This window comes from Leuciscus leuciscus (genome assembly GCF_965113295.1).
Source record: "Leuciscus leuciscus genome assembly, chromosome: 2".
In the NCBI taxonomy this organism is placed as follows: domain Eukaryota; kingdom Metazoa; phylum Chordata; class Actinopteri; order Cypriniformes; family Leuciscidae; genus Leuciscus; species Leuciscus leuciscus.
In genome coordinates, this window is record NC_138726.1 from 5737723 (window position 1) to 5759573 (window position 21851).

At 37.6% G+C, this 21851-nt stretch overlaps 1 protein-coding gene across 4 annotated transcripts in view; it reads right to left on the reverse strand.

The window, feature by feature from the left end:
- The window catches only part of ano1a (anoctamin 1, calcium activated chloride channel a), a 63827-nt gene extending 43757 nt beyond the window's left edge, over positions 1-20070 (reverse strand). For 2 of the 4 annotated variants that reach the window (XM_082160909.1, XM_082160908.1), the window contains exons 1-3: positions 10672-11729; positions 6808-6980; positions 2170-2481 (exon numbers count right to left, since the gene is read on the reverse strand). In XM_082160909.1, coding sequence (XP_082017035.1) covers positions 2170-2481; positions 6808-6980; positions 10672-10729 — 543 coding nt within the window. In that variant the 5' untranslated portion in view covers positions 10730-11729. Of the gene's footprint in view, positions 1-2169; positions 2482-6807; positions 6981-10671; positions 11730-15186; positions 15415-19917 lie in introns of those variants that run through there. The other 2 variants (XM_082160910.1, XM_082160911.1) reach the window with 2 other exon arrangements.
- Positions 20071-21851: the final 1781 nt, after the last annotated feature.

A 21851-nucleotide genomic window follows, 5' to 3' on the forward strand; every position in this document is an offset into this window, starting at 1 on the left:
ACATGATTCTTATAGGTTCAGTAATAATAATAATATTCATGCAATATAATTCAACTCAGAAAGAGAGGAAGCTTAGACTGTCCTGATATAAGACCCTGTGTGACATGAAATATGAAACAATAATCAGAATATTGAAGTGAACCCAAATTATTTTTTATTCAGGAAACAATTCTCTTCTTTTTCAGAGAGCTGCTAATCTTAGTCCTTTAGACCAATACTTCAGTTTATTATCATCTGCACGATAAACACTTCACTTTGTTTATGATAAGCCAACTACGACCTCTTCACCAAATTCTGGTTTAGCGCTCTGTGAGAACATCTAGCAAAGTGGAGGAAGTTAAATCCCTGTAATCTGTGAACATCAAAGCAAATAGCCTGGGTTTATAGAAGTTAAGCTTGAAAGACATGCCGCTAATCATAATAAGGTTGCAAATTAGTGACATTACACAGTAAAGTAAGTGCTAACTTGTTTCATAATTGCCAACAATCAAATTAACTCTGATTTTTCCAATCAGCAATTATAGCATTAGCGGAATTGGGGAACATTTTTGAGAAATAATTTAATGTATCCTAAGGGTGACATCTCTCCAACATCAAACATGCAAAATGCTTGCAAGGTGTCTAGTTTTCCCACATTATTCTAAAAATAAGAATATATATATCTTCAGCATTTCACTCTGAGAAATGTCACAGAGAAGATACTTGACAAATAAGACTTTAAGTGAAGTCCTCCACACCACTGAAGTGTTTCTAAACTGGGTCAACAACAGGGAATAATTATGCTGCTGTACAAGGGAATCAGAGTAAGGAAAGATTATTGGTCATAATACACAACATCTAAAAGTGACCTATTATACCCCTTTTGTAAGATGTAATGCAAGTCTCAGGTGTCCCCAGAGTGTGTCTGTGAAGTTTCTGCTCAAATTACCCCACAGATCATTTATTAAACCATGCTGTAACTGCCCCTTTTTGGCCTGTTTTCGTGTGTGTATCTTTAAATGCAAATGAGCTGCTGCTTTCCAGAAGAGGGCGGAGCCTTTACAGCTCGTGTCTCGGATACCCCGGCAACAACAAACAAAACATATTGTTTGGTTTTGATTATCATCTGTGTCACGTGACATTGTCGTTCTTCGTCATCATGAAAGTTCATTATTAGCATGCGTTTTAAAGCCATATAGTGTAAACTTTTCGGGTGTGTGCACAGAAAACCGGCTGTCGCATGAGCACTTAAAGTCTTCCGTTAAGTACACAAAAGTTCACATAAACAACAGCTGTGAAAGAAATCACATGTGTATATCAGATCTGTGCATTAAAGGCAGCAGCCGAATGTACAGTACATGCTGTTAATGTGAATCAAACAACAATAGAAAAACAGAAAATCACTCACTGCTCTTGACTGAATAACTTTAGTAGCTTTAATAAGAATGAATTTCGTACTTGAATGTTGCTGTTAAATGCTCTAGCGACGACATAGCAATACAAGATCAAAGCACGCACATCACCGGCAAATATATGCTCAGGGTTGGGTGCTTGACAAAAGAAACAAAAGAAATGTAGCTTATTTTGGCGCTTTGGTGTGCCGACTTTTTCAGTTTTTTTAAACGAGGACATAAACATGGCAGACAGTTTACGGCATTGGTCATAGTCAATTCCAGCGCAAGTCCTCAACATTTTGAAGTGCATGCTAAGTAGATTAGCAGCGTTGAAAGTAGTGTCTTCTCAACATGATGACACACGAACCAAACTCTTCCAATCTCAGCTACAACTACAGTGTTTGAGGGCGGGCCAAAGTACAGTAGATGTGGTTCACTGTCAGCCAATGAAGAGCATAGGCTAGCATTATGCAAATTTTTTACATTGTGTTACACGGGTATGTAACAGGAAGTGAGACTGGAATTGATGACGACTCGTTTCAGCAGTTCAGAATCGATTCTTTCTTTTGCTTTCTCAAACTTTGCAGACCGTTAACATTCACAATCAGCTCTATGACACACTGCATGAAAGGTGCAATTCGAAAAAGCATAATAGGTGCACTTTAACCATCTGAAGGAGTTAAAAATATGCTTATTATGTTAGTGACCTATGAATAGTGCTGAATCCTCAAAATTTCTTGCTAACTTCATGTCAAATGAGATTATGAATCCCAGATTTTCATGCATTGGCACTCACCCCTTCCTCTTTCTCAATCTCGAGGCCCATTTCACGCAGGTTCTCCTCAAACTCGTCCCGGCGGAGGCGCAGGTCGTCCTCGTGGTAATCCAGCCTCTGCTCTTGTGCTGCGAGCTCGGGGTCCTCGTGGGCCGGTGAGCTGGTCCGGTTACGCCCGCGTAGGCAGCAGGAACGGGACTTCTGTTTGCGAGCGCTATGGGGCTTCTGGACGTGGTAGGTGAGCACGTAATCTATCCGCCTCAGGCCATCCTGGAAGTACGGCCACAGATTCGAGTCCTTCGGTCTCTCGTCTGACTGTCGAGTTTTCCGGAGCTGGGAACGAAATCAGTATGTGAAAGAGGATTATATGCATCTGTATTCAAATATAGAGAGATTTGCGATAATACACAAGTACATGATGATGTTTTTCTTTTGATACATTTCATTAGTTTTTTTTAATTGTATTGAATGCCGATATTTTGTCATGTCTTTTGTGCAGAACTTTGGTCAGGATTCATGTTATTTTAAGGAAGTAAAGAGATTTAAAAATGATATGGACAGAAGCAATAATGGGATAAATAAATAAATACCATTAATCTTGGTAAGATTTAGTAACCTTTGTCAATTCCAAACTGACATAAGCATGCCTGTGTATCTTGAATTTCCTTCTGGATTAAAGTATCAAATCAAATCAAATCAAATCAAATCAGACTTCTTACTAACATGCCAACAAACGATTTCCTACTTTATGTGAAGGGTGTGGTAGATTTCTGGTTAAATTCTTTATTATATTCCACCTTACCATGTTGAGACAACAATAACTAAACCATTCACAGACTGATTTTCCAGGAGATGGTAAACACTGTGGCTCTGTTGGTTTGAGTGCAGTGAGTTTGGGGCGTTGGTTGTTTGAACAAGGACACATAGAAACACAGAGGCAAGAGAGCGACTACCCACCAACCAAATCCCAGTTAACAAATTACCTGTTTGTTTGTTTGTTTTACATCATAATGTTGAAACCTATGCATTTACACTACTGTTTAAAATGTTGGGGTCAATATGATTACTATAGGAGAAAGAAATGCTTGTATCCAGCAATGCATGAAATTGATCAATGATGAGATTAAAGATTTTTATATCATTATAAATAATGCTGCTCTTTCTATATACACCAAAGAATCCTGAGAATAAAAATGTACCACAGTTTCCACAAACATATGAAGCAGCACGACTGTTTACAGCATTGATAATATGAACCATATATGTGACCCTGGACCACAAAACCAGTCACATGGGTACATTTTTTGAAATTGAGATTTATACAACATCTGAAAGCTGAAAAACAAGCTTTCTATTGATGTATGGTTTGTTAGGATAGGACAATATTTGTCCGAGATACAACTATTGAAAATCTGGAAACTAAGGGTGCAAAAACTCAGAAACATCTCCTTTAAAGTTGTACATTTATGTTCGCGATTGTGCTGCATTCACTCACAAAAATAAATGTTTTATATATTTACGGTAGGAAATGTACAAAATATCTTCATAGAACATGATCTTTACTTAATATCCTAATGATTTTTGGCATAAAAGAAAAATCTATAATTTTGACCCATACAATGTATTGTTGGCTATTGCCACAAATATACCAGTGCGACTCGTGACTGGTTTTGTGATCCAGGGTCATCATATTAGAATGATTTCTGAAGGATCATGTGACACTGAAGACTGGAGTAATGATGCTGAAAATTCAGCTTTGATCACAGGAATAAATTACATTTTACAATACATTCACATAGAAAACAGTCAAAAATTACCTATTAACTGTATTTTTATTTTACCTTTACAACAGGAGTGTATATTTGCATTCCAGTTTACAGATTACAGAACCTTTAAAACTATTTGTGGATGCATGAAAGTCTTTACAAGTGGAATTGTCTTACAGAGAAACAGAGAACATTTTCTTCAAAACCCATGAGGACAAGGTGACACTGAGTGAAAGTCTAATTTTCTTTTTCAACAAATGAGTGCAATAAGACATTTATCAGGGGAGGGAAGCAATCAGCCCGTGATCTTAAACTTCCCTCCAGCTCATATTTAGTGTGTGTTCCTCAATGCCACTTTTGTGTAATTTATCACTAGATATATCTAGTATAGTTTACTGCAGACAAAGTGTTTTAGAAAATTCATTGCACTTTGCTTAAAAACAAACTCAGCAACTCTACGCTTCATGTATAATCCCTTGTGAGGTTTGAACCTGGGACCTTTGGGTTTCCAGACCAGTTATTTAACCACTTGCCATGCCACTTCTGTGTATTGAGGAAGTGAGAACCACAATGCTGAGATTTACAACAGTACCAACAAACAAATCACGTTAGCTCAGAGTAGGAAGTCAAATAGGCAAAAAACATTTCTCAAGTTCTCCCCTGTGCCTGATTGTAATTGACAGGAAACTACTGCATCTTCTAATTAGTCATATTCATGAAACTCGTGTGATTAGTCTTGACTCAAACAATTATAATTAATGAGATTATATTATAATTGAAACTTCCTTCCCTATAAGGATGCAAAATTAAGTTTACCGCTTGTCAAGTGCTTTTTTTTTTTTTCAGCGGATGATTGTTAAAGGGGTCATGAACTGGCTTTTTAAATTATTTTATATTGTTGTCTGTGGTCAACTTATGACGTTCGCTTGGTTTTTACATTCAAAAACATCAAAATGAATAAGTAATAGGCTATTTTCTACCCTGGTTTTGAGCCTAGCTCCTGAAACGCTCTGTTTTTATGGGCGTGCCGCATTGAAGACTTGGAAGGAAACGCCCCCTGCTATGATTGGATAACAGTTTTGCATATTATAATGAGTTTCATGTAATGCGTGAATCGGTGGGCGGGGCTAAACAGGCAGTGTTGAAGTAGGCGTTGATCTTCTTCTGCGGAGGCGGGGTTTGATACCCTTTGACGTCATAGATCCCCACTTTGAAAATCCTGTCGTTCGCTGTGCCTGGTGTCAATAAAAGCTTTTATTGGACTAACAAGTGACTTTTCAGTTCTGAAACTTACAGGTTATTTTTATAGTATAATGATACATGATGATGTATAGTATAATTATATGTCAAAAGCTCAAGGAAAATTTGATTTCTCAGTTCACCCCCCCAATATACTCTATGTAACATTTTTGTTCAAATTAACAATTAAAACATTGAGTCATTCAATACTTCTTCCAAAACATGTTTTTGCCTAACCCCGGATTAACTACGGTGAGCCTGTTATAAGAGTTTACATTTTAGACCTGTTGGTTTTAGTAGGAAATTGCGTACATGCGTCACTCGCCTGTGCGTGTCTCGTCATATCCGTAAATAGAGTAAGGTTCCTCTGGCTACTTTGACCCGTATATGGAGTTTCATAGGTTAATTGTACAACAAGCGAGAAAGATTGACATGGAGCCGCTAAATCTCCAAACTCCGGAGAATCACACGCCGAACATAGGAGAGTCCGCTAGCAAAAAGAGAATGAGACAGAGCTCGTAATAAAACAAGAATCAACATTAGCTCGGCATTTTCGGAGATGGTAAGAACTGAGGGATTTGAAATGTTGTAAAAATGATGGTGTTTTTATTACTCCACAGGTACGGTATTTACTGAACAGATAAACTGTCATATGTAGCTCTCAAACAGAGTTCATTGTAACGCATTATCTATTGTGAAGATCGTTTTAATTATAGTTGTTGTAGCATTTGTTAGAATTTATTTTCAAGGAAGCACCGTGTCTTTTAATGGGTAAAGCTACAGTAACGTCTTCAGCTAGTCAAGCTTGAGATCCTTTCCATCTAAACTGGTTAAATCTCTTAAACCTAGTAGTGAATGTTTTATAAACAGTAGGATAAACGTATTCATTCACACGGTCACGCAGAGCCGAAGAACAACCAAAACAATGTTCTTCCACAAAATACATGCAGTTTTGCTTTTTAACTGGTGGAGGGCCAAAAGTTACATAGTGTACCTTTAAGTTACTTGTCGTTGCAATCTTGAATATGTGGTTACATCCTTATAAGGACGTGTAACACGCCACACTCAAATAGTACCAAATCTATAAACAAGCACCAAACACATGGTTGAATAAATTTGAATAAACTCATTCAGGATTAGCAGAGGGTATTTCAAAGTGACCCATCTGTCCTGTAAATTTGCACACAAAAAAATCAAATACGCCCTCAGCATGCAAAGTAGTTTTGCACACCCGCAGAGAACTAAAGATCGGTAGTGCTTAAATTTCATCACACCATCTGGAGCACGGAAACGAAGGAAATGTGTTCTAGCCGAGACGTGGTTGGCAAGCTTTAGCTTTTCGTGAAACACATATATTTGGTTGTTTTATGAATTAGGGTATTTGCCTTGCATAAACACAAGTATCACAATGCAAATGTGACTTTATGTAATTTAACCTCCCTCGCTTTAATTTCATACGTCACCTGTTTCCAGAGGCATCACTGCAAAAGTGTAAACTGAAGCATTCAAATATTCATGTATTTGCCCAAAGTTTGCCTTGCAAATTATGCTGGGAAAAACATGAGCGTTTAAAGAGAAACCAGTAATATATGTCTTAATTCCTGAAGTGAAATGTGTGCAGAAGAGGAAGGTTTCCTCTGTTGTTGTGACTTACAGCAGAGCCTGTCTGGGGGTTTAGAGAATCCCTCGTGCCTTTCGAGTTGTCTACATCAATCCCCTTCACATCCAACGGGACAGATTCATATCTCTCATTTCGCCACATGCTGTCCTGTCCTCCCGGCCCTGACGCCTGCTCCTCTGTGCTGTTGAAACCCAAGAGTTTCTCACCTGTTGAAGAGAGAACATCAATTCATCAATGCAAACATTACTGCTAAACGCTAAATTAATCTCGACAACTATATGTGTCATACAGGATTTCAAATAATCATCTGGTGTGAAGTTTAGTTTGACTTGCGTTTAAAGAGAAAAAGAAAGTTTGAATGCTAAACATGAGTTTAAGTTTGATAAAAACATAAGAGGCCCAGTTTCACAGACAGGGCTCAGATTAAGCCAGAACTGGGCCTTAGTTCACTTAGGAAATTTAAGTAGCTTTTATAAAAATGTCTTAGAAAAAAACATTACTGGTGTGCATCTTGAGACAAAATAATGACACTGATATACTTTACCTAAGATAGATCAATGCTATCTTAATTTTCCTTTTTTTTTTTTAAATGCAACAAAAAATATACAAAGATTTGTACGTGCATATACACCTCACAACAAGTAGAAAATAACATGCATAAGAATATGTCAAATAAAGTAGGTCATGCCAGGGGTAAAATTACTATCTTAAAACAACTCAAACATGCATTTTAGACTGGGACTAGCTTAAGCCTTGTCTGTGAAACCAGGAGAAAGTGCAATTAAATCAAAATATTACTTTTTTTTCTTCTTTTTTTTTTAAAGTGGTCACATGGTCAGTATTCTAAATTTGATTAGTGACAAATAAATTGTGCAGAATCTTAAATATTTCTTATTCTTTTACAATTTTTCTAAATCGTCTAAAAGTCTCTGAGTTTTGGAACATACCATATTAATACCATCGTGACATCGCTTTTTTATAGATCACAAATAATAGAGAGGGCAGCAGGGGTCAACGTATTTTTCTAAATGAATGTAATTCACTGCAGGAAACAATAAAGGCTCCCAATCCAATTACAGAGCAGCTGAAAGCAAATACATTTCATTTAAGATAAATGTACACGTCAAATATTCCATCTTAAAACCTTGACTAACCTAATAGATCATATCATGTTCTTAAAAAATGGAGTGGTAAACTACCGTGTTATTCTATGGTGAAACATAAAATCTCAAAAAGTAATATCCTATAGAAAGCATGGCTAAATTTTCCTCCCTAGAATGCATATGTAGGTCATTGTGGGATACAAGAGCGTGTGTGTGTGTGTGTGTGTGTGTGTGTGTGTGTGTGTGTGTGTGTGTGTGTGTGTGTGTGTGTGTGTGACCTCAGATTGCTCCAAGGGGATTGTCTCTGCAATAATGTCAGCTTGCCTTTTTTTTTCCTTTTGTACTCAAATTAAATTTGAATGCGATCACAATAAATAACACAAGAACAATATTTTTGACAGACATATGGAAACAAGGGGCTTTAATACAGCATCTTATCTAGGGGTATTAATAAAAATACTCCTAATAAAATAGCATATTAAATGTGAAAATAAATAACAATAACGTCATATTATATCATTTTCATATGATTATATAATATTTACTTTTTTTAAAGTGATTGTTGAATTCGATTTATGTTCCAGCTGGGAAATCCATGTCATATTAGTGTAAGGTGGTCAAGTTGGTCAAGTTGAACATGATAGCTAGTTTGTTATTGGTCAAAGGTGGTTTACCAGCTTTAACTAGTTTGGTAAAATTCTAACAGAACAATCTCAGCTCGGTGAGCTGGTATCTGATCCATCAACTAGATCAATGCAGACAAGCAAATAACCAAAACTAACCAGCATGTTCCAACTAGAAACCATGTAAAAGCAGCTGCCATTAGAAGGTGAACACAAAGGCTACTCTGTATATAAAAATATATATATTGTAATTTTAACTGTAAAAATGCAACCTTTTAATTAGCTAACAGTGTGTTCCTGTATTATAGACCTCATGTAGCCCCGCCCCTTTTCAGTCTTCCAGTTCGTTATTCCACAGCATGAAGGTGAGATAATACGGATTTGATCGTTTTAAAATCTTCTCGGTCTACTGACATTCATGACATCTGCTTCAAACATTACAATGCTCATGATAACTTTCCTTAACTCTACAATAAGTAAATCCAGTTCACCAGCGAATTACTCTTCGACAGCGATGCCACAGAAATAATACAGAGCTACTGCAAAAATGGAAGTTCAGGCACAACATTGTAAAGATGAGTGCGCTTGTTTCCCCGGCACATAAGGCATAGCCTACATATGGGGTTTTATTATAGGTCTAACCTTACATTTCATGTAATTTTACAGTAAAATACTGTTAATTGTACCATTTTTGGAAGTAAATTAACAAATCATCTCATCATCTCAGCTCTGAAAAGCCGTAAACTGACATTCTCTGTATGGCACTTCACATTTGATGTTTTTAATTTTAATAATTGTTTCTTCGTTTTTTGTTATCAGTTATGTACATCGGGGTTTTACGTTACATCTTCTGTTGTTAAATGAATGTTTATTGCATTATTTTACCATGAAGGTGTTTTGCATTTGTGTCAGTGTGCATGACCTTCTGTATGTTGGTATTTACCTCAGCTTGTGGAAAGGCTACTTGTGATGAACTTTGATTCATCGTGTGGTTTCCTCTATCATCAGGTGTTATTATGGTGGATGTCAGTATATATTAAAAGTACAAAAGCGATTTAGCAACAACGTGGCCTCGCTAATTCATCAGAAATTACTTTTACGGAATTTGTGATTGAGAAAAAAAAAAAAAAATTTAAAGTGTAACAATACCATATTTGAGCTACTGCACAGCTGCCGTAACTGATGTATAAATATATGCTTTGTGCTTGCTTGCCCATAATAGTATACTTATTAATCATCACAATTCATCCGAACTGCTTTAAAAATTGTCCTATTTAACCTGAAAACGAATAACCCCAACCCATCATCACTTTTCATTTTCTTTATGTTTAAAAGTACCATACACATTTGCCAGTGTATAAATAATGAAGCTTGATTACATCCACTTTAATGATGTCAGAAAAAATTAAAACATTTTTCAGAATGACATCCATTAAATGAGTGATACATTTGATTGTCTCATGGAATTTCATGGCCAATCAATCATGAATCTAGTCACACTTTGATTCTCGGTTGCTGATTTTCAGAGAAATATTACAGGTTTTGTGTCTACATTCTACAATATAGGCTACGTATTAATATTCTCCCTTAAAGTTCTCTTTGAAAAGACATGCCTTCCTTTCCCCGAATGGGAAAATCCCCTCTGCCAGCACAGGTTGACATGCACCGCCCCCTCAGAAGAGCATCTCTCTCTCCCCCTCTCTCTCTCTCCTCAGGTGAAGATGATGCTGAGATGGATTTTCCTCATGCACTCTGTGTGTGTGTGTGTGTGTGTGTGTGTGTGTGTGTGTGTGTGTGTGTGTGTGTGTGTGTGTGTGCGCGCGCGCGCGCGCTGCCTGCAGGCAATGCGTGACTAAACCCACAGAACACTGATGCTCATGTAATAACACAAGCATGTTTATCTGAGATTAATATTAGTACTCTTTTATAATTAATAACATCAGTCAACAGGTTATTGCTCAAATGCATTATTTATAACATACCTGGATGTTATTAACTGTCTTGCAAAGCAATCTGGGCATTATAACCATGCGTTAGAAATTAATGTTGTCTGACAATTGAATTCTGTTTAGCTACGTAGCGGTTCAATATCTGTCGATCTTTAATATTCATTGTTAAAATAATAAACGCGCACGAATCAGGAATCTGAACACAAAACAGGAGAAACTCACCCGAGCCATCAGCCTCCTCATCTTTCATCGCAGTATTTACATCATCTTCACCCTTCATTGGTGCAAATGTGCGTTGTATAGTTTCCAGGTGGATATAGTGGAAGTTGTGTGTCGTGTACGCGACGCGCTTGTGTGTGCGTGTGTGTGTGTGTGTGTTTGTGTGTGTGTGAGAGAGAGATCGCGATCGTTTCTGGAGTATTTACATGAAGTCTCAAGCAGAGCACTGACTGGATCCGTACGAATGCGTTTTATCTCACGCACCAACCACACACACACACACACACACACACACACATCTACATCACTACAGACACACGCGTCCCTCTTATCAGATGCGCTTTTGGGCAGTCCCTGAAGCAACACCAGTTGAATGCGGGCTTAGCTCATTCTGCTCTGGTAAATTATGTGTTGAACTCACTCTACAGCTTGTTTGTGATCAGAGCCGATCAGCCCTATACGCACACTACGCAAGTTGCGTAGGCCCCGCAAATTACTCAAGGCCCCGCCTCCCCCTCGTGTCAAAGCGCGTCAATCAAAGTTTACAATATCGATGAGAAAATTAAGCAGAACTATCCTTCTGGTCACGAAAATAGAGAGGGGGAAAACACCATGAGATTGAATTGCGGGAACAGCAGTCAGGTAGACCTGTGTTCTCTCATGACCTGTGTCATGGTGGTCAGGTAGACCATGTTCAAACTCTCCAAGTTTGATGTCAGCAAAGAACAGTAAAGTTAAGTTGATGTGCATCTCTCTCTAGTCTGTCTACCCCAGCTGGGCAGTGCATATTTTGGTCTGTCTGTGTCTTGCTTGCTATTGCCAGCCACCCAGGGCTGTGACTTTGTGCATAAAAAAAAAAGAAAAAAAAAAGTGAGAGTGAAATACAACTATTTATTACGTTTGATAAACGACAAAGGGCAACGGTGTATGTTTATAAACTGCAGCTCGGAAAAGAAAACCACGTCGCGCGTTCACGAAATGAAACGCGCACTTTCCAGCAAAACATCTGTGGAGACCTTACAGTCTATGGTGGGGACCAGTACAATATGGGCGTGATGGCACTCCTCATTATACTAGGCGCACATACTTTTAAAACAAGACAATGATTATCTAGTCCACAAGTCAGTTTACTTACAACTCTGCAATAAAGCAAGATGGAAAGATGTATTGACATTGACTAATGATTTATAGCTATATTGCAAATATTGATTGGCTGGACATACTGGTCAATATGGATGCACATCCCTCAGTAAATAATAACCATCAAGTATAAAGTATTGCTTTTATCATTTAAAACACAGTGGCATGCTAAGGCAAGCCATTTTAGCTTTTATTCATTCACAGGATGCATTTTTGATATCTTGATACTTTTAGTAACAATGTCTATTTCTGATATCGGGTATATTACATTTTCATTAGTACTAGTTAAAGGAGGGAGGACTGTAGTGGGAGCACTGGGGTGTCAGGTGTGACTGTGTGGCAATGGCAGGTATGAGGGCCCCTTACCAGAATTTTGTTTAGGGCCCCAGGGAGGTCAGGTTCGCTCTGTTTGTTATTTACCTGGACGCATGCATATCGGCTATAAATGTGAAACGGGGCCAGTTGTCACATCTTTTACTCCAGCTAGTGAATTTTCACAGAGTGTTTGACAGTTTATAAGGGTAAAACATTTGTTAAACGCAGAAAAATACATGCAAAAATGTAAAACCACAAAAAAAAAAAAAAAAAAAAAATGTTTTGTTCAAAATGAATACTAGCTGTTTTATATAAGCTATAAGGGCTAAAACCTGGGTTCTATAAATGGCACCGGTCGCTTCCTTGGATTAGCCACCATTCAGGGTGTAATGTTACAAAATACAAACCATCATTGATTACCTACAGTTTTTTTAAAACCATGATTTAAAAATGGCTGTCGTAGAGTAAATCTGATTGGACGAGAGCTTTTCAAGAGTGCAGACCAGCTACTATAGCCTAAAATTTGTACCACGCCGTCGTTACATCGACACACCAGTAGGAGGCAAACAACTGGGTGGCTTGAGTAGGTACTTATTTTGAATAAGTAATTACTTCACGACCACTAAAAAAGTAGGCTACGTTCTGTATGAACAGGGGCTTTCGCACCAGAGGAACCTTTTCATAGTTCTTAGAATTATTGGTGGAAGTACCTGCTTTTTGGCATGTTCGCACCGCACAACTAGGAACGATTTTAGTTCTAGGAACTCCTTTTGGGGGAACTAAATTAGCTCATACTTCAGAGTAGGGTCTAAACCAGCACTATAGGAACTACCAGTGCCGTAAGTGTATGTTGATTGGCCAAATGCATACAAAACACATGCATCCAGCAATTATAAAAAAGCCATGTAAACATGGTGATTTCGGACGATAACACACATCATTCCAGGAAATCCCTATGGGCATCATCGCTGTAGCCGAATAAACAGAAGATTGAAGCGCTTTGATTGATTAAACATGACTAATAAACACACGACTGCCTTATTCTGTGTAAGAAGCCACATCATCTCACAGAAGGATGAGCTCAACTGTCGTTATGAAGTGAGTTTGGAGTAAATGCATGTTATTAAATGTTGTTTTGTTGGACAAGAGGTTCATAAATGCCTCTCATGTTTGGAAAGATGTTTGACTCGTGTTGCTTTTTCAAATGCACGTTATAAGTGACTAAATCTCACAGTGCTTTCAGAGTGAGCAGCGTTTACAGAGCCGTACATCAATGACAAGCTGCGCATTGAAAATAATCGCAGCCGTTACGATTTCAAAATCGCGATAAGCCAAATCGGTTTAAGTGTGATTTCATGTAAATTGCGATTAACCGTGCAGCCCTGATTAATCAGTATCTAAGAGCAGCATCTATGAAATATGCGTTATTTTCAAGAATTTGAATTGTCACGTTATGCATGCAAAATTAGGAAACGCGAATGTAAACTATTTGAAGTCGCATTTCAAACGCATTGATCATTCAGTGAAATGAGCGCTGGTTTCTCTCCGCGTTCTGAGCTGCAGTGCGAGTCTCATTGACAAACCGCAGGCTATCAGCCCCACCCAGCGCATTTACATTATATGTGATTAACAGTGGACACTTTCACACACTTCCATGTCAAAGTGTCTGTTATCAGATCTGTTCTCTTCATGTGTGCCAAGACATTTTAGAAATCCCGACCGGATTTGGAACAGTTTGTTCCATGTCCTGAATAAAGATGGTAACCCTATTTACATACAGTTAAGGTGATATTAACTGACTTAAACCGTGATATAAGATTTTGGATATATTGCCCATCTCGAAGTCATTCATTCCCTGTGCGACTTCTTGCAAAGGCACATCCATAAACCTCTTGCGTTTCGGTTGGTCACCACAAGGTATCGCTGTGGCCTCAAAGCTTCAGCACTGCCACTCTGAGCTCGATTGCTATGTCTGAGGTCAAACACACCCCCCTCATTAGCATACAGAGGATGAAATGTAGAAATAAATAAATGTAGACATAAATACATGTGAAAATAAATAAGTGGAAATAAAATGTACAAATAAATACGTAGGCCTAAATGTGGAAAAAAATATGAATTATACATAAAATTATAATCAATTATACATATATAAGGAAATAAAAATATAAATACTCATTTATTTTAATTGTTTACATTTCTTTGTATATTTATGTATTAATGTATTTATTTATGTGTTTTTTTTTGTTGTTTTTTTTGTTTTTTTACATTTCTTCGTATATTTATTTATTTGTTATTATGTCAGCTTTGGCATTCCATAGCTCTGCAGCATCAGCAATAATCAACAGCAGCATCTGGCACATCTATTCTGCCAAGACCAAATAGCCTACATTAACTTTGTCATATCCATTACCATGCTAAAAATCTTCCAAGAGTTGTCATGATAGAAATTATTATATGCTTGTATTGAATAATATTATTGTTATTTGCGATTTAATAAATAATTATATAATTAATACATTTTGTTAAATGAATCAAATGTTACTAATCAGGGTTTTTAAAAAAAAAAAAATTTATTTATTTATTTATTTTTTAAGCGTAGCGTATTTGAACTAGGAACTAGTGATATTTTTTCTGATTCCATGGCCATTTTTATTTTTTTTATTTTTTTTAAGGATTGGTCCGTTTCAATTGTTATTGAATATTGTGCGGTGTTAAAAGTTTCTAATATAGCCACATAATCACCATGTGCGGTAACATTTTGAGATTATTTCAAGACAATTACCTGTAGGCTATGTCAACTGTCGTACGGGCGACTGATTAAACTTTATAGAGATCAGCTGAGGGCACGCACACACACACACACACACACACACACACACCTTACAGATGTCCACCGGCTGTAACAGAATCGGCAGTCGAATCATAAAAAGGCTAGTCCATACTTCCCGACAGAGAGTAGGCTAATGTCTTAACGTTTTTAAAGTCACCTTTGATTAAACGCTGGAACCGGCAACTTTATAACTTGAGCTTGAGAAGAAGAATGAAAATGTCAAATCTTACTTGTGTTCAGAGAGGAACTCACTCCAGCGCTTCAGCTCTTGACTCCTGTTCACCTGCTCAAGCACTTTATCTCTCAACCACTCAAGAACATGAACACATCTTTCCGCCTCACACCGTACAAAGAGCGCAGTCTTAACAATTAAAGTAACCCACTATACTTTTCGTACAAAGGCGTAACGCAACGTAAATGCGCGATGTGTGAACAGCGCGTGCACGGCACTGCTATGACGTATTTATAGGTGTTTCCCTCCCAATCAAACCTGGGCAGGAATGTGGGCAGGCAGGGGACTGACTAAAAATTATATTTACAGTTTGAATTAATGGGTAAATGTTTTCTCTGAGGTTAACACACACCGCACATGCACGCACACTGTTTGAACATCGAGTGTTATTGTTACGAAGTTATGCAGGTGAAGTTTGTCACATTATAACTACAGGTCTCGGACGGAAGTTGGGATTGGGACGGACACTTAACACAGCCTACTGTAACACAACAAGGTCCCATTTGTAACGTTAGTAAATGCTTTGGAATTATTTTTCATTGCTATATTGTTAACTAATGTACTTTACTAGTGTTAACATTGTGTTACCAATTTCTCTTTGTAAGTGTATACAAAAATATATTACAAAAAAATCTCTCTCTCTCTCTCTCTCTCTCTCTCTCTCTCTCTCTCTCTCTCTCTCTCTCTCTCTCTCTCTCTCTCTCTCTCTCATTGAATGTCACTTGTAACCTCTGTTCCTGCTTTAGGAATAGAAATCCCTAATTTTCTTAAACAATTTCTTCCTTCTACCCCTAATTTATTAACCCTCTATGGTACACACTATGATATCAATGAGGATTTATTTATTTTATTTTATTGAGTGGTGTTTTCCTGCATGCTTAAAATTGGACACTAAAACAATATCAATAAACATTTTCATAAATGTTTAATTTATTTAATTTTTAAAAAGTTTGGTGCCTCACCAACATTGTACCACACTGGATGAATTGAAACATTTTCACGTAGAAAAAAAGAAATATATTTATTGAAAACATACATTTCTTTAACCAGACACTTGAACAAACACATTTATCCAGTTTTTAATGTATTACAAATTTCATATTTAATAAAAAATTACATTTCATATCCAGCTGTTGCTCTCAGGCAACATTGTAGTGGAACACAAGTATTACCAAACCATCATATCATCAAGTTATCATATCAAGTTATCATATTCATTCATTCATTCATTCATCCTCATCTCCATCTACAATCTCAACCTCACTCTCTCCCTGCAGGATTCACTGTCACTATGACATCATCTTCCTCATCTTCATCTTCCTCATCTTCACCCTCACCCTCATCAACTGGTAGTTGTGTTTTATACCTTTTTTAGCTGCAATGAAATGTGCAGATCATAACGTGCAGATATAGTATGTGAATTACTATTCTTATAAGTGCATTACAAAATCAAGCAAAAATGCAAATATATTTAGATAATTCTAACTCTTTTCCTTACAACTATAATATAATATAACATCTGAATTCCTATGCCTGGTATGGCCTTATGCGATTTCATGTACAATGTTGCCTTGAGGCAACACACAGTTTTTTGCTATGTCCTCTAAAACATTTGATGATATATAATGTAAAGTTCTTGACAATACTTCCAGTGAAGGGGACTCATATTTTTTTTTGTGGGTGATTAACTGGATGCAAAATAGTGAAAAACGTTTCACTGGGGAAAATATGGAGCATGTGACCTGACCTGTGCACATGTGCTGAAACAGGACACAAAATGGACCCCTGTGGGTGTTACCTTTTTTTTGCACTTTTGTTGATTAGTATGTGAGTTCTTCTCCCCTCAGACAGATTTGACCAATAAATGGGTGTCTCATTTTATTAAAAATAAACTAAAATAGACTATGTTGCCTGGAGGCAACACCGTATGGGTTTATCTTGGTAAGTGACACTGTTAAAGTTAATATGTGGTTTGCTTTGACCTACTATTTACATAACACATTATGTTAAATATTTTTTTCCAGTTCTTGGTACACTATGTTCTGGTTCACAGCTGATCCTCCCCATTGTCTAACAGTTGGCAAGATGTTCACCTTTAATTGCAATCAAACCGCAGGTTCCAAAACACCTCAGGCTTTTGAGCTCCATTGACACTTCCATAATTGTCACACAGATAACGTTTTCCTGTATGTTATACAGTGATATGTTGGCTTTCTGATGAGGCTATATTAACAGATATGCCAGAGACCTTTAATAATATGTGATTTCTTTTTCTTTCAAAAGACCTAACCTTCAAGAGTCATTATCATAAGCAAGATCACAAACATTTTGTTAGGTTTAAACTACTAAACAATAGATTTGCAGTAGAAAAGGTACTTGGACACTTGTCAAACTAGTCTATATTTAATGTGAGGAACCTGTGGACACTCTGATAGGAATTTGAGGGTAATTGTCCTCATTAACTAAAAATGTCTTTGGATTTGGGATTGCAAATATGACTCAGAACAAATGCTGTTATGATTTTATGCGTTAATCATCATTTTCATTATGTGCACATGAATAACCAAGAAAAGTCACATTTGCCAGTGTGAAACTCTGAATTCTCAACAACACTCAATCTCAACAGTGACACCTGATGTTAGAAGAGGTGAGATAATGTCAGATATGGTGGACAAGAAACTCTACAGTAGATGGACATGAATGATTAGTTCAATTATCAGTGTATAATTCAGTAACATTAAGGTGTTGTATAGTCAGCTAATGTCAACCTAAAAACTCACTCTTTGTGGGGTTTTTTTTTTGGGGGGGGGGGGGGGGGGGGACTTTATGTACAAATCATATAAGTTGTGCAAAAGTGATACCCATTTAATCAGTTCACTTTTATCTGCTGGTACAAAAACAGGTTCTGGCTACTCTCTGTATTTTGCTTCCAACTTGCCTAACTAAAAGTAGGAGGTTACCAATGGCCGCTTGCACAAACTGATTAGACTACTTAAACGTTTTTTCAAGACCTGGTCCAAGTTACATAAAAAGGCAGATCGGTCTAATTTGAGACTTAAGTCACAGTCTTGACATAGTGGCTAAGTTTCTGCATCTGGCCCCATGCTGGTATACTCGAACTAGGCGGCATTATATTTCCGAGAAAGAGTCTAGCATCATCCGTTCGCAGAGAGACTTTGAAAATGTATTTTTCTTTCAGAAGACCTAACCTAACCTTCAAGAGTCATTCAATACACCTAACCTGCCTGCTGCAAAGCAATGGGGTTTAGTGTGTACATTCCTCTTATGTGTCTGGTCATTACTAGCCACTATACTCTATTGTGTTGTGGCTTGGTTTCAGATGACTTCAGACAGTGCATGTGGGAAAAAATGTGCTTCCTCTTGTGTCACAAGATTTTATGCTAATTGTTGCCCTCAGTGTGAAGCTGACTAACTAACTAACTAAACAAGAGTTCATTTGACATAACAGAATGCAATTCATAGCTCTTTTTAAGTACTAGGAGATGGTTTTAACACATCAGTTTATAATGTAACCTCTAAAAAAAAATAAAAAAAAAACAGTAGTCCCCTCTCTTATCTCTTTTACACACTCTCTCTTTCAGTCTCACTTTCTGTCTGTTCCGTATAGTTAAAACATTCATGTGTGACTGTTTGGGGCCTCTGTTGTTGCATGTCATTGCACTAGATAACAAAATATCAAGCAAAGTCTCTCTGCGAACGGATGATGCTAGACTTTTTCTCGGAAATATAATGCCGCCTAGTTCGAGTACCTGCATGGGGCCAGATGCAGAAACTTAGCCACTATGTCAAGACTGTGACTTAAGTCTCAAATTAGACCGATCTGCCTTTGTAAAATTATGACGAGTCTTGAAAAAAGAATGACTAACTTTTAAGTAGTCTAATCAGTTTGTGCAACCGGCCATTGGTAACCTCCTACTGTTAGGCAAGTTGGAAGCAAAATACAGAGAGTAGCCAGAACCTGTTTTTGTAATCACTTTTGCACAACTTATATGATTTGTACATAAAGTCCCCCGCCCAAAAAAACATTGATTTGCATAAAGCAAACCACAAAGAGTGATGTTTTAGGTTGACATTAGCTGACTATACAACACCTTAATGTTACTGAATTATACACTGATATTGAACGAATCATTCATATCCATCTACTGTAGAGTTTCTTGTCCACCATATCTGACATTGGCTCACCTCTTCTAACATCAGGTGTCACTGTTGAGATTGAGTGTTGTTGAGAATTCAGAGTTTCACACTGGCAAATGCGACTTTTCTTGGTTATTCATGTGCACATAATGAAAATGATGATTAACGCATAAAATCATAACAGCATTTGTTCTGAGTCATATTTGCAATTACATTTCAGGCAACCCAAATCCAAGGACATTTTTAGTCAATGAAGATAATTATCCTCAAGTTCCTATCAGAGTGTCCACAGGTTCCTCACATTAAATATAGACTAGTTTGACAAGTTTGACAAGTGTCCAAGTACCTTTTCTACTGCAAATCTATTGTTTAGTAAAATGTTTGTGATCTTGCTTATGATAATGCTTGTGAAAAATAAATGCCAGTTAGTGCAGTGTTTTGTTTCTAATGCAATGACATTCATACATTTTTAGATGCAGCTTATAATTATTTGATGCAAAACACATGCATGAAAATGGGGTTAATCATCATTTAAAAAAAGAAAAGAAAAGGGTTTTAGATATATGTTTACCTGCTGGTTGCATTGTCCCAACAATATGTCTGTCTCTGTCAGTGTGCCTCTTTCGTCCTCCCTTCTGTTTAAAACTTCCTCAACTCGCTGAAAATGTAGCGTACAGAAAGATGCAGTGTATCTGTGTAAATGAGTGAAGGCTGGACTGCTAAAGAAACCCTCAGCCTGAGTGGGACGTCTCAGTCCATGGGAGACACTCATTTTCACTGGTCTGGAAGTACCTCCCAAGTCCCACCACAAAAAGATCATTAAACTGGTATACCATTTACCATCAAGGCTTGGTCTTTACAGTTCTCTGAAACACACAAAGTTGTTTTCTGGAACAGTTTAATTTAGTTTAGTTTATTTATTGATCATCATGTTGTTCCAAGCCTGTATGACTTTCTTGTGGAACACAAAAGGAGAAAATACAACAAAAGCACACAGTGATCACGAACTGTCATCATTTCCCCTTCCTCTATAGTTTTTAATGCTAGGTTTGACATCAATAAAGCCTTCAGTTCATATACAGGGTTAGACAAAAAAAAGAAAAACTGAAACACTGGCCAATATAGTGTTGGGTTTTACTCCTATGCATGGGCTGGTGGCCAATCTTCACTGAGTTCACATTTCATCAGTAAGAGTAGAGTGTGAAGGTTGCGATAGAACAGCTTCTAATAACGGTTTCCAATAACATATTGGAAACCACACAGCATTATGTGAGACATATCAAAGTTTAAAAGATTAAAAAGTGATGGTGTGCGTCTCACTGGCTCATCTGTGACCAGGATTGTAACTCTCTGTGGTGTATCGAAAGCCACGGTACCAGGGTAAAACCGGCATACCTCCATGAAGGTCGTATCAGATCCAGCAGAAGTACTGTCGACGCAAGAGGAAGCTGAAGCTTTCTGAAAGGGATGTTCTTACTAACCCAGTTTATATCATAAAACCACAGCTGCCCAACTCACTGCAGAGATAAATGCGCACCTCGACTCTCTTGTTTCCATCAAAACTGTTTGACAGGAGCTCGACAGGGTCAATGTTCATGGTCAAGCTGCTATAGTCAAACCTTTGGTCACTCATGCCAATGCCAAACATCGGCTCTGTTGATTGCCAGAGTGAAGCACGACGGTGGACCAGTGATGGTTTGGGTTTGATGGGCGTGTCATTGGCAAGGACTACCGAACCCTTCTGGTGGACCATGTGCACCAATGTTTCAAACATTGTACCCATGCACCATTACACACAGCAAGACTGTTGACCAGGGGTGTAACGGTACACCGAAGTCACGGTTCAGTACGTACCCCGGTTTTGGGGTCATGGTTCAATAGGAGTTTGGTATATTTACATTCCCATTTCAAGGACACGTATACTTCAGCACTGGACTGTAGTGAGATTTCCACGACACAAATCGTCATAATGCCAAATTATTTTGTCTCATTATAACAGTGGAACTTAAAATACTCAGACATTTATGGTCATACAGATAAGACTAAGACATCATTTGAAACTGTAAAGAACTTTAAAAAACTCACAATAAAAACAAAACATTGTGCTTTTGTAAAATAAAGAAAACAAACAGAATGCCGCTTTCTCAGTGTAAACTCAGTGTATATAGGCTACTAGCAAGCTTTTGCCTGCCATCTGAACTCTTGTTTTGGGTTGGTGTGTAGATCCATAGACAGTGCCTGCGTCCCAATGTGCATACTATCCATCCTAAATAGTATGTGACATTAGTATTATTGTCAATACTATTTAGGGCAGATAGGGTGGATAGTATGCACATTGGGACCATAGACAGTATAAGAAGTGGACAGAGCCATCTCATTGGAACTCAATTGAGACAAGTGAAGCCCATTTTTAGCGATTTTTTAGGACTTCCGTTCCTGACGCGCAGACTCAAACCGAGCTTGACGACGTAGATGTGACGTGAGCAACCCGTCTGTCTTCTAGTG